Genomic DNA, 14,578 nt, shown 5'->3' with positions numbered 1-14,578 from the left:
ATATTAACTTTGATTTTTCTTTTCCTCTCTATTTTAGACTCCTGGGAGAGTTGGCTCTCAAGGTTCTGATTTAGATTCATCAGCAACTCCTATAAATACGGTGGATATCAATAATGAAAGTTCTTCAGAGGTATGAAGATTTAATAGAGAATAAAATTCACTATTGTTTAGTGGAAATTAGCAAATATAGTAATGTTTGGAAACAAATTATGTTCATAGGGAAAATGTAACTGCCCACAGTTACATTGAACGGGTTACCTGGAAGGGAAGCTGGGGATGTATGGGAAGGCTGTGAAAACAGTTGGAGACCAAGACAACACCTGCTGTTCAAGGTCTCAAGGTTTAATGAAGGACTCCAAATATATAAGCAGAGGAAAACCCTTCCCCCAAAGGCTGGAAGCTTCTCAGCAGAACCAGTTCAGTTGCTCAGCAGGTAGCTAGTATTTCTCAGGAAACTGCAGGTCCTTGAAGAACATTGGGCTTCACCTTGGTCTGAGCACTCCACCCTAGGTGGAGGGGATTATGACTAACACAGGAGTTCCCGCTCAAAGGCTGAGAGAGGAACTTCACATTAGTCCATGTCAAGTTCCTGCCAGGTGGCATGGCACCTCAATGAGGCTCTCTACAGGAAAATTTTCATAAATTGTATTATTACAATGTGATTTTGAGTAATCTTTATAAAAGCATACCAATGTTTGGTTGTAAGATTGAAAAACTATATATTAAGATTGAAAATTAATACAATCAGTTTGTCTTTTATGTCATCATTTCAATTTAAGCAAGAATATTTTTTTTAGTCTTTTTTTATTGGATATATTCTTTATTTGCATTTCAAATGTTCCTTTGAACATTTCCCTTCCCCAGTTTTACCCCCTCCTGGATAGCTCCTCTCCTATCCTCCCTCCCCCTACTTCTTTGAATGTGTTCCTCCACCCACCCCACTCCCACCTACCTGCCCTTGATTCCTCTACAATGGGGCATCTTTCAAACCTTCATAGGACCAAGGACCTCTCCTCCCATTGATGCCTGACAAGGCAATTATATGCTATATATGCAGCTAGAACCATGTGTACCCCTTGGTTGATGGCTTAGTCCCTGGGAGCTTGGGGCGGGGTGGGGTGGGGTTGGTTGATACTGTTGTTCTTCTAAACCCCTCCAGCTCCTTAGTCCTTTCTCTAACTCCTTCATTGGGGACCCCATGCTCAGTTCAGTGGTTGGCTGTGAGCATCTGCCTCTGTATTTGTAAGGCTCGGGCAGGGCCTCTCAGCTATATCAGGCTCCTGTCAGCAAGCACTTGTTGGCATCCATGATAGTGTCGGGGTTTGGTGACTGTATATGGGATGAATCCCCAGGTGGTACATTCTCTGCTTGGCCTTTCCTTCAGTGTCTGCTATGAAGACTATTTTAATCTTTTGTGTATGTGTGTACTGTTATAAACTGTTAATTATTACATTGTATGTCCCATTTTTCCAGTATTTTCTGATTTTACTTATGACCCATTAAATTTTACTTTATCTTTGTCAACTTATTAAAAACTAATAGAAATGTAAATAAGCTTAACATTTCAATTACAAAGCTTTTTAATTTGTATTACTTACTTTTATTTTTAAGAAGTTTTGTTCATTATAGAAAAAGAAGATATAAAGAAAACCTATTTACAAAACTCAGTTGTAAAACCCTTAAATGTTGGATAGTCTTCTAAGTTCAGGAACAAAGCAAGGTGCCCGCTGCCCATAGCTCTACCAAATATCCAACAGTGCATATGCTGCCTTGCTGTCCGCTCCTCCTTCTCCCCCTTTCCCTTTGAATGGATCTTGCCATTGAAGAATTCTTTTTCTACATGCATTGACATTTTGATAAGACTTTTCTCCTGTTCTGTGATAAATTACGTGCACTTAAAATAATATTGTTTTATCTTTGTATTCTTAGGGAAAATTCATTTGATAATGATGTGTTGTTATCAATATTTTAATATATTGTTAGATTTTATTTGTTAATCTTTTTGAGGATGTTATGTTCATGATACTGATTCAATTTTGATGGAGACAGATCTGACTCTCTACCCCTGGCTGGCCTTGTATTTGCTATGTAAGCAGTCAAAAACCAAAACATTCTCAAAATGTACCAGGATAGATATGGGTGTTACTGAGAAAAATCAGCAGGAAAGAGGGAGTAGCACATCTTTTGTGTAGCTGTAGTTTTAGGTACTTGTGGTGGTTTGAATAGGCTTGGCCCATGGGAGGTGGTACTAGTAAGAGGTTTGGCCTTGGTGTAGGTGTGGCCTTATTGGAGAAAGTGTGTCACTGTGGGGTGGGCTTTGAGGTCCTATGCTTAAGCTTTGCCCTGTGTGGAAGAGAACTTCTTCCTGGTTTCTTTGGATCAAGATCTAGAATTCTCAGCTTCTTTTCCAGCCCCATGTCTGCCTGGGCACTGCCATGCTTCCCACCATGATGATGATAGAACTAAACCTCTGAAACTGTAAGCCAGCCCTAGTTAAATGTTGGTCTCTAAAAAGTTGCCTTGGTCATGGTGTCTCTTCACAACAATGAAACCCTAACTAAGACAGTAGTTACCACAGAAGATTTTTTTCCCAGTGGAAAGTATGGAAGCAGCATATTTTAGAACTGAAGAGGGTGAAGAAATGAGCCAAGGCAGTTTCTGAGGCAAGTGATGTAGAACACTTGAGCTAAGAGCATGTCTGGCATGGTGAAAACAATCTAGGAGGCTAGTGCGGCTCTAGGGTACTGAGTATTTACAGGCTAGCTCAGTGAGGTTCTCAGGCCCACCTTCTGCAGGCCTCTGAGACATTAACACACACAGTGGTTAATGCTCTGACGTAGAGAAGCCCATGGAGAGAGAACCTTGAGCAGAGAAATGATAAGTAATTTGTTTTACTACTTTTATTTTTAAGAAGTTTTGTTCATTATAGAAAAAGAAGATATAAAGAAAACCTATTTACAAAACTCAGTTGTAAAACCCTTAAATGTTGGATAGTTTTCCAAGTCCAGGAACAAAGCAAAGTGCCCGCTGCCAATTCCAGGCCTGGCATTGAATATTCTGTGTAGACACTGTGTTGAAGATAGACTTAGTGAGATGAAGGATGGATGCATAGGGGCTCTCTGCTGCAGAATGATGGTAGGTGGCATCAGGGGATGGCAGTGCAGGGGCTGAGATTGCACAGAAGGGTGTTCTGAATGTAGGTCCATAGAATTTTCTGGTTTTGTGAAGCTTAATAAAATTTTCTTGGTAAGTCTGTAAGCTTCTTGAGAAAGGGGAGTTTGCAGTTTTCCATATTGTTTTCAGCACCACTTCCAATAGCTAGAGCAGAGTATTCATGCAGTAAATCTGTTTTAAGGAATAGTTGGGTGACTGGGTGTATACATTACTGTAACAGTCATGGCTAGAGTAAAACATACTCTAAACCTTTAGTGGCCCAGAAGAAGCAAAAGTGACAAAAGTCATCTGTTAAAGAAGTGCTGTTCTGTATGTAGTTCTAGTACTTTGGATGTGGCTCTCTGAAAGACAACTCTTAGATAGACCACTTAAAGATGAATTTGAGTTCCTTGTTTTTGTTCCCTGGATAATTTCCATGTAAGGGACATAAACAAAGGAATAATGGAGTTTGGAGAGATAGTTCAGCTGGTAAAGTTTTTATAAGGATTGGTCTGAGTTCCATCACCAGTGTTAAGTGAAATGGTTGTGATATGTGCTTACAATTCCAACATTAGGGAGGTAGAAAGAGGCCCCTGGAAAATGCTGGACAGACAGCAGTGTCTGAGTCTGCATGGTTTGTTCTAGATTGGTGAGAGACCTTGTCTCAAAACAAAAAAGATAGGCAGTGCTTGAGGAATGGCACCTAAGGTTCTCTTCTGACTTCCACATTCACTTCCACATATATGTGGATCACCCACACATGTACCACACATACACCTTCCCATGTACATTCATGCCCCTCTGTGTGTGTGTGTGTGAGAGAGAGAGAGAGAGAGAGAGAGAGACAGAGACAGAGACAGAGACAGAGAGACAGAGGGAGAGAGAGACAGAGTCACAGAGAATGAGTGGTGATATAGGAAACGCTCACTGAATGCCTCCTTTGTACTGAGTAATTTGTGTGTTTTACATGTTGTGTTAGACAGCTTTTCACCACCTGAAGTTAATAAACGAGGAGTGTCTTAGTCAGTGTTGTATTGCCTTTAACTGGGGCTTCCGTATAGTTTCAACTAGTTCATTGTCCTCATGGCGGGGACTGTCCATGATGGCGTACAGTCAGCTGTGGTAGCTGGGCTTTCTGTATCCAGATCCACAGGCAGCAGTAAGAGAGAGAGACACTGGCCTAGCTCTGGCCCTTGAAACCTCAAAGCTCACCCCTAATGACATACTTCCTTCAGCAAGGCCACACATACTCTGATGGTGCCACACTTCCTAATTTCTCTCAAGTACTGCTATTCCCTGATGACCAACTATATGAGCCTATGGGAGCCATTCTCGTTCAAACCATTGCAAGGAAGAAGGATTTGTTTTGCCTTATGTTTACTTATTTGTTTTAGTTTAGTTATGTTTATGTTTAGTGTTTCTCAGTCTTGCCTCAGTAACCTGCTGCTGCTTTGATTAGGTTCCAGGGATCCAAGTCTACATTTGTTTTTACAAAAACCTAACTTCTAAACCTTTGTTCCTACTGTTGTGTTTTATTTACTTTGTTCATCATATTCTCAGCTCCTTCATGTTCTTAGCCTTGCATTGTTCTTATCTGATATAATCTCAAGCTATACATCAGTTTAATACCCTATGTTTTAAAATGTAGACATTTTTAGACAATTTTTGTCTTAATTACTTTTCTATTGTTGTGAAGAATGATCAAGGCAAAGTTTACAGCAGTGTCAGAGTTTCAGCATGCGGGCAGGCACCGGAGCAGTAGCTGAGAACTTCAATCTGATATGTAGGCAAAGACAGAGTGACTGGGCCTGGCATGGGCTTTTGGAATCTCCACGCCCACCACCAGTGACAGTCTTCCTCCAACAAGGCCACACCTCTTAATCATTCTAATCCTCAAACAGTGCCATTCCCTGATGGCTAAGCATTCAAATCTGTGAGCCTACAGTGGCCAGAGGATCAGAAAGAAACATCATGTGCTGGGGATTACAGAGATGGAAAGAGTGGTCTTTACTGTGTGAACATAATAAAGGCTTAAAAATTGCTTTAAAAAAAACAATTTTTTTGTTGAGAGCATAGTGTCACATAAAGGTTACCTGTTTTATCTGTCAGAAATTGTTTGATCTAAAACCTAACTTGTCAATACTGGGTTTCAGATAACTATGGACAAAGTACCATACACAAAGAATAATTTAAAATGCATTAAAAAGAGTATTTGAGCCAAAGCAGCTGGCTACCATGTGAACAAGTAAACCAAAGAAAGTTTGTTATGTGTAGATGGGGACTAATTTTTAAAGTTCTGCTTCAGATATACCTCTTGGAGATTAGTTCTAATGCTTTAATTCAGTAGGGAACCTGCATGCCCAAATGCTAAAGGTCCTTGTCTCCAATTGGTTTTTGATTAATCAATAAAGATGTCAATGGTTGTGGTATAGCAAAAACTCACTGCTACATAATACCTTTTACCATTTGCAGATACACCTTGAAATTTCCCTGACCCGTACCAAAAAGAGATTGGATTTTTCTTCCTATAAATGTTTGTGTGCTCATGTTTTATTAAAGTAAGAAACTAAAAACTAAAAGTTGTTATTTCACAGGGTTTCATCTGCCCATTGTGTATGAAAAGATGTGTAACTGCTATTGACTTGTCGGAACATTACCAGGACGTGCACACTGAACAGGAGGCAAGAGGGCAAGAGCTTCTTAGTGACTCCAGTGTGACCGTGGGTCCCAAATATTTTGTTTTGGCAACTTGGTTATGGGTCGCTCAAAATAGCTTTGTTTTCCACATCTTGGTGTTGGTTCCCTATTGTGCTGTAAGGGAATATGGATTGCTTTAATTATGCATGCTTAAGAAAAAGAATCAATAAAGAAGGCGCTCTTGGGTTGTCTGCTTGGTTTCGCCTATTGTTTCCGGCTGCCTTTTTTGTGAATCTGTAAATAAATATAAATGCTTTAATATGTTTACATACGTTTTACCATGAAATTTGAAATGTAAAGTGGTATCTCAATATTTGTAGGATTATCTATTACTTATGTTTATTAATGAATTATTAAAGCATTCAGGTGAAAACGATTCTTCATAGAAGGGTTTTGTATCTTAACACTGTTAGAACCGGAGTCTAAGACTGTTTCCATCTTTTCTTTTGCTCTCCAGATCCACTGGAGGTGATGGATGCACACCATCGCCCATTGTGGACTGTGAAGCCTGTCTCTAGAGCAGTGCCTCACAACTTTCCCTGTGTTGCCCCTCTTTAACACAGTTCCTCATGGTGTGACTTTCACCATAAGATTATTTCATTGCTTCTTCATAACTCTAATTCTGCTACAGTTAAGAATCTTAATGTAAATATCTGTGTTTTCTGATGGTCTTAGACGAGCCCTGTGAAAGGATCATTTGGCTCTCAGAGGATTGTGACCCATAGGCTGAGAGCTGTTGCTCGACATAGTAGGGCTGGTGCATATCTAAGGCTGAGTATTGGGGGAGTGATTTTTAGGCTGGAAAAAATTTTCCCAGTGATTTTGTAATTTGTTTCTTTTTTAAAAAATTTGCTTTTATAAAAGCAAAAAATCCTAACTTTTTAGTTCTTTAAAAATATAAAAGAATGAAACTTGATTGCTATGACATTGCAACGACATTGCTATGAAATGCTAAAAGTGTGACTATTTTTCTATGACACAGCTATATATAAGAATATTGCCCAGCAAACTCACTTGGTGTGTTTATGAATAATTTACATAGAGCCGATGTCTGAATTGTAAAGGAGAGATGATGAAGCTGGTGCACTAGGCCGGCTCTGTGACAGATGAGGACAGGTGGCTGCCTCAGGGAGGCAGGCCAAGGAGAACAGCTAGGCTGTTCAGTGCTATGACACTGGCTAAGCCAGTTGATGCAGGACAAGCAAAGATGGAGGCAAAAAGGTCTTAGAGATGTGCTTAGTATGTTTTTAGTTGTCTAGTAGACGAGTGAGTTTTTCTTCTTTGTTTTTAAGTGAGAGTGACAGTCAGGCACTTGCACATCAGAGTTTTCCTTACGACTTAAAGAACCCTTGGTTCCACAGGGTACCTTACGTCAGGGTAAGTCTTAGCTGCGCTGGAGCCAAGAAAGGACTGCAGATGACAACCCTTGAGCAAAGAATTTATTGCTTTTAAACTTAAATAAACAGGTTTTTTAAATTTGTTGACAAATTTAGAAAGATATAGCTGTCTATTTTTACCACATTTTTGCTAGTGAATATTTCTCTGCATTTTATCTGTTGAGTGTAGATTAGAAAACAATAGTCTCTTGTATTTAGATTTAATATCAAACTCTGAATCACTATCCCTGACCTCAAGCTGTATTACAGAGCAATAGTGACAAAAACCACATGGTATTGGTACAGAGACAGACAGGTAGATCAGTGGAATAGAATTAAAGATCCAGAAATAAACTCTCACACCTGTGGTCACTTGATCTTTGACAAAAAAGCCAAAACTATCCAGTGGAAAAAAAAAGACAGCATTTTCAGCAAATGGTGCTGGTTCAGTAGGCGGATAGCATGTAGAAGAATGAAAATCTATTCTTATCTCCTTGCACAATGCTCAAGTCTAAGTGGCTCAAGGAACTCCACCTAAAACCAGACACACAGAATCTAATAAAAGAGAAAGAGGGGAAGAACCTCGAACACATCGACATAGGGGAAAATTTCCTGAACAGAAGACCAGTGGCTCAGACTCTAAGATCAAGTATTGACAAACGGGATCTCATAAAATTGAAAAGCTTCTGTAAAGCAAAAGATACTGTCAATAGAACAAAATGGCAACCCACAGATTAGGAAAAGATCTTTGCCAATTCAATGTCCAATAGAGGACTAATATCCAATATATACCAAGAACTCAAGAAGTTAGATTCCAGAGAACCTAATAACCCTATGAAAAATGGGGTACAGAGCTAAACAAAGAATTCTCAACTGAGGAATCACAAATGTCGAAGAAGCACTTAAGAAAATGTTCAACAGTTATTAGGGAAATGCAAATCAAAACGACCTTGAGATGCTACCTGACACCAATCAGAATGGCTAACTTAAAAACTCAGGTGACAGCAGATGCTGGCGAGGATTCAGAGAAAGAGGACCACTCCTCTTTTGCTGGTGGGACTGCAAGCTGGTAAAACCACATTGTTAATCAATTTGGTGGTTCTTCAGAAAATTGAAATAGTTCTACCTGAAGACCCAGTTATATCACTACTGAGTATATACTCAGAAGCTGCTCTAACATATGACAAGGACACATGCTCCACTATGTTCATAGCAGCCTTATTTAAAATAGCCAGAAGCTGGAAAGAACCCAGATGTCCTTCAACAGAGGAATGGATACAGAAAATGTGGTACATTTTCACAATGGAGTACTACTGAGCTATTAAAAACAATGGCTTCATGAAATTCTTAGGCAAATGGATGGGACTAGACAATATCATTCTGAGCAAGGCAACCCAATCACAAAAGAACACACATGGTATGCACTCACTGATAAGTGGAGATTATCCCAAAATGCTAAGAATATCCATGATACAACCCACAAACCATGAGGAACTTAAGAAGGGAGACCAAAGTGTGAATGCTTCAATCCTACATAGAAGGGAGAACAAATAATTACAGGAGCTAGAGGGATGGAAGGACTGGAATGGAGGGGGGGAGGGAAAAGTGGGGCAGGAACAGGTATTGGAAGGGACAGGAGGGAAGTACAGAGGGTCAGGGAATCCAATAGAAATATGTAGCAATGAGGGTGGGCAAAGTCCCAGAAGCCAGGGAAGTGAGTGAGGGGTTCCTATGACCCAATGGGAGATACAGAACCTATAGAGATCATCTCTAGTAGATAGGTATGGCCCGCAGTTGAGGGATGGGGACACCCACCCATCTCAAAATTGTTAACCAAAGGAAAGACAGGGACAAAAAATGGAACAGGGACTGAAGGGAAGGCCATCCAGAGACCGCCCCATCTAGGATCCATCCCACTTGCAGACACCAAACCCTGCCACTATTGCTGATGCCAAGAAGCACTTGCCCACAGGAGCCTGGTATGGCTGTTTCCTGAGAGGTTCTACCAGCACCTGACCAACACAGATGTGGATGCTTGCAGCCACATGGTCCCCAATCGAAGAATTAGGGGAAGGACTGAAGGAACTAAAGGGGATTGCAACCCATAGTAAGATCTATATCAACTATCCAGACTGCCCAGAGCTTCCGGAAACTAAATTACCAACCTATGGAGTGGAGTGACCTATGGCTCCAGCTGCATAGCAGAGGATGGCCTTATCTGACATCAGTAGGAGGGGAAGGAGGCTTGATGTCCCAGCATAGGGGATGCTAGAGGGGTGAGGTGGGAGTGCATGAGTGGGTAGAGAAGCGTCCTCATAAAGGCCAAGGGGCGGGGTAGGGTGGGATGGGACAGGGAGTTTGTGGAAGAGTAACTGGGAAGGGGGATATCATTTGACATGTAAAAGGATGAGTAAAATAAAAAATACCTTCTGCAGGAAGGGATACCTAGGAAGGGAAGCTCACTGGGTAAATATTTAGGGCCTATCTGGATACCTCATTTGCAAGGAGAATTCCAGGTTTTTATGCTATATGACTGGTTGTCCTGGGTAACTATTCTGGGACAGGTAGAGCTTGGCAGGGAGCTGATTCCACACTTACTGTTCTCAGTTTTGAAATTTCTTGGTGTTTTGAACTTGCTTGCACTTTACCAGTTCTCGTCTGGTGGAACGGTCCACTTGCGCCACAACTTATTTATTTATTTTGTAATATAGCAAGGACATTTTCTTCAAAAGGAAAGTGATAGTTCTGATTAGATACTGTGCTGGACAACAGGCACTGCTTGAGGGAACATACTCATGGACAGCAGTGGTCTTTATAGGGAATTGTTCTAAGTTTTATAGAATGAAGAGAAGCCGGCTATTCCTATATTCCTGTGAAGCAAACTCTAGTTTCCACAGCCATTTCAAAGTCAGAACGTACTCATTGGTTGCTTGCAATCTGGATGTGAATGGGGAGTTTTCACCAGTGTCTGAAATAGAGGCATATCTCAGAATTATCATGTGTGTGCTAAACACAATACACAATATTTCTTGCCACCAAATTAAAAGAATTATACAGCAGGTGTTGGCAAGGATGTGGAGAAAGAGGAACACTCCTTCACTGCTGGTGGGATTGTAAGATGATACAACCACTATGGAAATCAGTCTGGCGGTTCCTAAGAAAACTGGACATGACACTTCCGGAGGACCCTGCAATACCTCTCCTGGGCATATACCTAGAGGATTCCCAGAAATGCAATAAGGGCACATGCTCCACTATGTTCATAGCAGTCTTATTTATAATAGCCAGAAGCTGGAAAGAACCCAGATGTCCCTCAATGGAAGAATGGATACAGAAAATGTGGTGTATATACACAATGGAATACTACTCAGCAATTAAAAAACAGTGGATTCATGAATTTTTTTAGGCAAATGGTTGGAACTGGAAAATATCATCCTAAGTGAGGTAACGCAGTCACAAAAGAATACACATGGAATGCAATCATTGATAAGTGGATATTAATTAGCCCTGAAGCTCTGAATACTGAAGATACAATTAGCATATCAAATGATTCCCATGAAGAAGGAAGAAGAGGGCCCTAATCCTGGAAAGGCTTGATCCAGCATTGTAGGGGAGTACCAGGACAGAGAAAAGGGAGGGGGAAAGATAGGAGAATGGATGGAGAGAAGAGGACTTATGGGACATATGGGGAGGGGGGAACTGGGAAAGGGGAAAGCTTTTAGAATGTAAACAAAGAATATAGAAAATAAAAATAATAATAAAAAATTATACACATAAAAACTTAAGGAAATTTTCACTTGTATTTTATCTTTGATTCAATAAAAAATGTTTTGGGTATAGGACATACCTCTGTAAAATCAATTGCATGGGGTCTTGTTCTTGAAGTTTAGAGGGAAGGGTAGGTTGGGTTGTAGGGCTGGGCGTAGTTTCAGAACTGACATGCTCTGGTAGTTTGTAAAAGTAAAGATGTGGAGTAAGGCGTCCTTAGAGCTCTGGATGATGAGGAGGATGTGGCTGTGCAGTGTGTGAAACTTCATTATTCATATTATTCCTAAATCATATAGTAGTTCTGGGATTATCAGGTCTTGATGTTGTATTAGGCTTAATTATATTACATTTATATTAGCTTTGGACTTTTTTTTAATGTTAGCTTAGGCTAGTAATTATTTATTTGTCTGTTTATTTATTTTGAAACAGGGTCTCATGTACCCAGTGTTGGTATTAAACTCACTATGTAGCTGAGGATGACTTTAAACTTCTGATCCCTTTGCCTCTATTTCCTGGTTGCTAAATTTACAGGTGTGCACCATCACTGAGCTAGATATTTTCTGATTGGAATACTTTGCTAATAGAGCTTTGTGTGAGACACTTACAGTCTTGATTTTTCCCTTTGGTGACAAAAATCATTTCATCACCTTACCTTTTTTTTTATATTCCAATGAAATAGATTAGAACATTTGTTCTAATGTTTAATGTCTAATGTCTAAAGTTAATGTCTAACTTTAATGGGACTACACAGAGAAAAATTGTGATGGAAAATGTTTTCAACTAATCTAGATTAGCTAGGTATCATGGCACACACCTTAAATCCCAGTACTCAGAAGGCAGAGGGAGATGGAGCTCTGTGAGTTCAAGGCCAACCTGATTTACATAGTTCTTGGATATCCAAGACTACATAGTGAGACCCTATCTCAAAAAAGAAATTAAAAAAAAATCAAACTAATGCTTCATCCATTTCCTTAGCCATTAATTGGTGCAGCCTAAAAGGTGACTGTATCTTCTTTATGTTTTGTATACTTTAAGCAGAATTGATAGCGAAATAAATATATTTGCTTGATATTACAATTGGGGCTTATCATTATAAATTACAGTTTATTTAATGGCATTATGGTATGAATTTGACCATAATTCATAAATGCTAAGTGTTGTTCTTCAAAATTAAATAGTTTTAAATCTTTTTTATTCCCTTTTTATAGGGTTTCATATGTCCCCAGTGTATGAAATCTCTCGGGTCTGCTGATGAACTTTTCAAACACTATCAGGCAGTTCATGATGCTGGCAATGACTCTGGTCATGGTGGCGAGGCCGGTCTTGCTCTGACACGGTACAGTATGCTAGTGTGACACATGATATTGTCATGGGATGCACATGTCATATAATTGCTGCGTCAACGTTAATTACTTCCTGAGAATTGTAATGTTCTCAGACTTACTACCCACTTTAAGTGTGTCCTCCTTGTCATGGTCCTCTGCCCCAGCCTGTCTGCCCACTTCTGGTGAGAGGACCAGAATGCACAAGGTTTACGGTATCTCATCCAAGGGACAGAACAAGCCAGTGTCATAAAGCCGCGTGAAGGAAGGGGAGAGCGACTGGGCAGGGGCAGGTTATACACATTTTATAGTTCTGCTGACAGCTTTAGATTTTATGCTGTTAGGAAGCTATTCATACTTATTGTTGGTAAATTAATAGAAGATACTTTGTTTTTACTCTAGGTACTTGACAGTTATCTGATTATTTTCTTGAAAATGTTTTTTTTTTTTTGTAAACCATGTGCTTTTAAGAGTAAAATTATTTTTAAAGGTTCATATAAGAAAACATCAGTATTTTTAAAATAATTGAGAAAGCTGTTACACTAATAGTCAGTGATTATCACTTACTAAGCTCGTGAATTACAAGACTTTTCCTCTCTTCTTATGCATCTTTAGAGATGACATAACACTACTCAGACAAGAGGTCCAAGACCTACAGGCCTCACTTAAGGTAAGAGAGTAACATGCCAATGCTTGTCATTTTTAGAGTTTCACATAAAAAAACTGGTTTAAAATTTACTAATTAAAATCTTTCTTATCAGGAAGAAAAATGGTACTCAGAAGAATTAAAGAAAGAATTAGAAAAATATCAAGGGCTACAGCAGCAAGTAATTGCATTTTAAATTCTTGTAGCATGTTTATTAGTTGTTTATTTTCACTGTTGAGAATTAAGCATTGTACTCCTCTGTAAGGGGCTTCATATAAATACCTTCCTAACTTATTTTTTGTGTAACAGTCTATTAAATAGTCTGTGTAATTCTAATGAATTCGAAAGCACATATGGGAAGCAAAGATAAAGCTTCTAAAGCATGTCTCATTAAGAATTTGCTGTCTCAGGTGTGATCGTGTGTCTGTAGTCCCAGCACTTGGAATACAGATGCCAGAAAATAGGAGTTCAAAGACAGCCTAGGCTACATAGCAAGACCTTGTCTCAAAATGGGTGAGGGCGCTGGAGAGATGGTTCAGTAATTAAGTGTGCTTGCTGCATTGAAGAGGACCCAGGGTCACTCCCCTGCATCCAGATCAGGCAGCTGGCAGATGCCTGTACCTCCAGGTCTAGGGGATCCAATGCTCTCTTCTGGCCTCCTGCAGACATGTGCTTGTGCATATACACAATTAAAAACCAGGCTACTCTATCATCTATCTATCTATCTATCTATCTATCTATCCATCCATCCATCCATCTACCTACCTACCTATCATCTATATATTTTACTTTAAAAGAGAACCAGTTTCTAGCTTTTAAAACATCAAGCTTATGTTATTCTATTTTTCTGACTGTATACTTAAATGGCTTAAAAAATTGAGGCTCAACACAAAATATAGGCCTCTACTTCCACATCTCATCTCGGTGAAAAATCTTTAAGGTAGTAACAATGGGATTGTTGTTTCTTGTAATAATAAGGCCTTCTGGAAAATGTCCTTCAAGACCTGGGATTATAGGCGTGTGCCAGCATGTCATATTTCATAAATTCTCTGTAGTATAAGTTATAACTTGTGTTTGCATTTAATTTCTGTTTAGAAGCAAATTCACTTAAATGTTACTCTTAGCAGTCAATAGGTCTAAATCCAGTGGGTTGTAAAATTTTTAAAAATCAGGTTTATTGGCAAATCTTTTATTCTTTGACATGGACTTAACTCTTTAAAATGTTAAAATATGTGAAAGAGTTATTATTTTTTTCCCAGTGCCTGGCTGACTTTAACCCTAAAGGATACAGTGGTGGTGGTTGTCTACTCTTTCTCCTCCTGCTTTTTTTTTTTTTTTTTAAATTTATTTTGGTGAGACAAGGTCTCTCTACATAGCCCTGACTGCCCTGGAACTCACTATGTAGACCAAGCTGGTCTCAAACTCTCAGAGGTCTGCTTGCCTCTGCCTCTGCTGAGATTAAAGGCATGCCTGGTGTTTTATGGGTTAAAGTGTATCTGTGTTTTACATTTATTTATTGCACATGCACGCACGTGTACGTTTGTGTGTGTGTGTGTGTACATATACATGGGTAACTTCTTGCATATAGAGGTCAGTCAACAGCTTGTGAGAGTAGA

At 39.5% G+C, this 14,578-nt stretch overlaps 1 protein-coding gene across 1 annotated transcript in view; it reads left to right on the top strand.

Annotated features, from left to right (window-relative positions):
• Eea1 (early endosome antigen 1) overlaps positions 1–14,578 on the top strand; it is a 110,369-nt gene that overhangs the window by 39,435 nt on the left and 56,356 nt on the right. Inside the window, exons 2-5 of the mRNA XM_052164900.1 lie at positions 38–130; positions 12,203–12,330; positions 12,932–12,986; positions 13,078–13,143. Coding sequence (XP_052020860.1) covers positions 38–130; positions 12,203–12,330; positions 12,932–12,986; positions 13,078–13,143 — 342 coding nt within the window. The remainder of the gene's footprint in view (positions 1–37; positions 131–12,202; positions 12,331–12,931; positions 12,987–13,077; positions 13,144–14,578) is intronic.

This window comes from Apodemus sylvaticus, chromosome 20, assembly GCF_947179515.1.
Source record: "Apodemus sylvaticus chromosome 20, mApoSyl1.1, whole genome shotgun sequence".
NCBI classification, from domain to species: domain Eukaryota; kingdom Metazoa; phylum Chordata; class Mammalia; order Rodentia; family Muridae; genus Apodemus; species Apodemus sylvaticus.
This window is presented reverse-complemented; position numbering and strand designations above follow the sequence as displayed.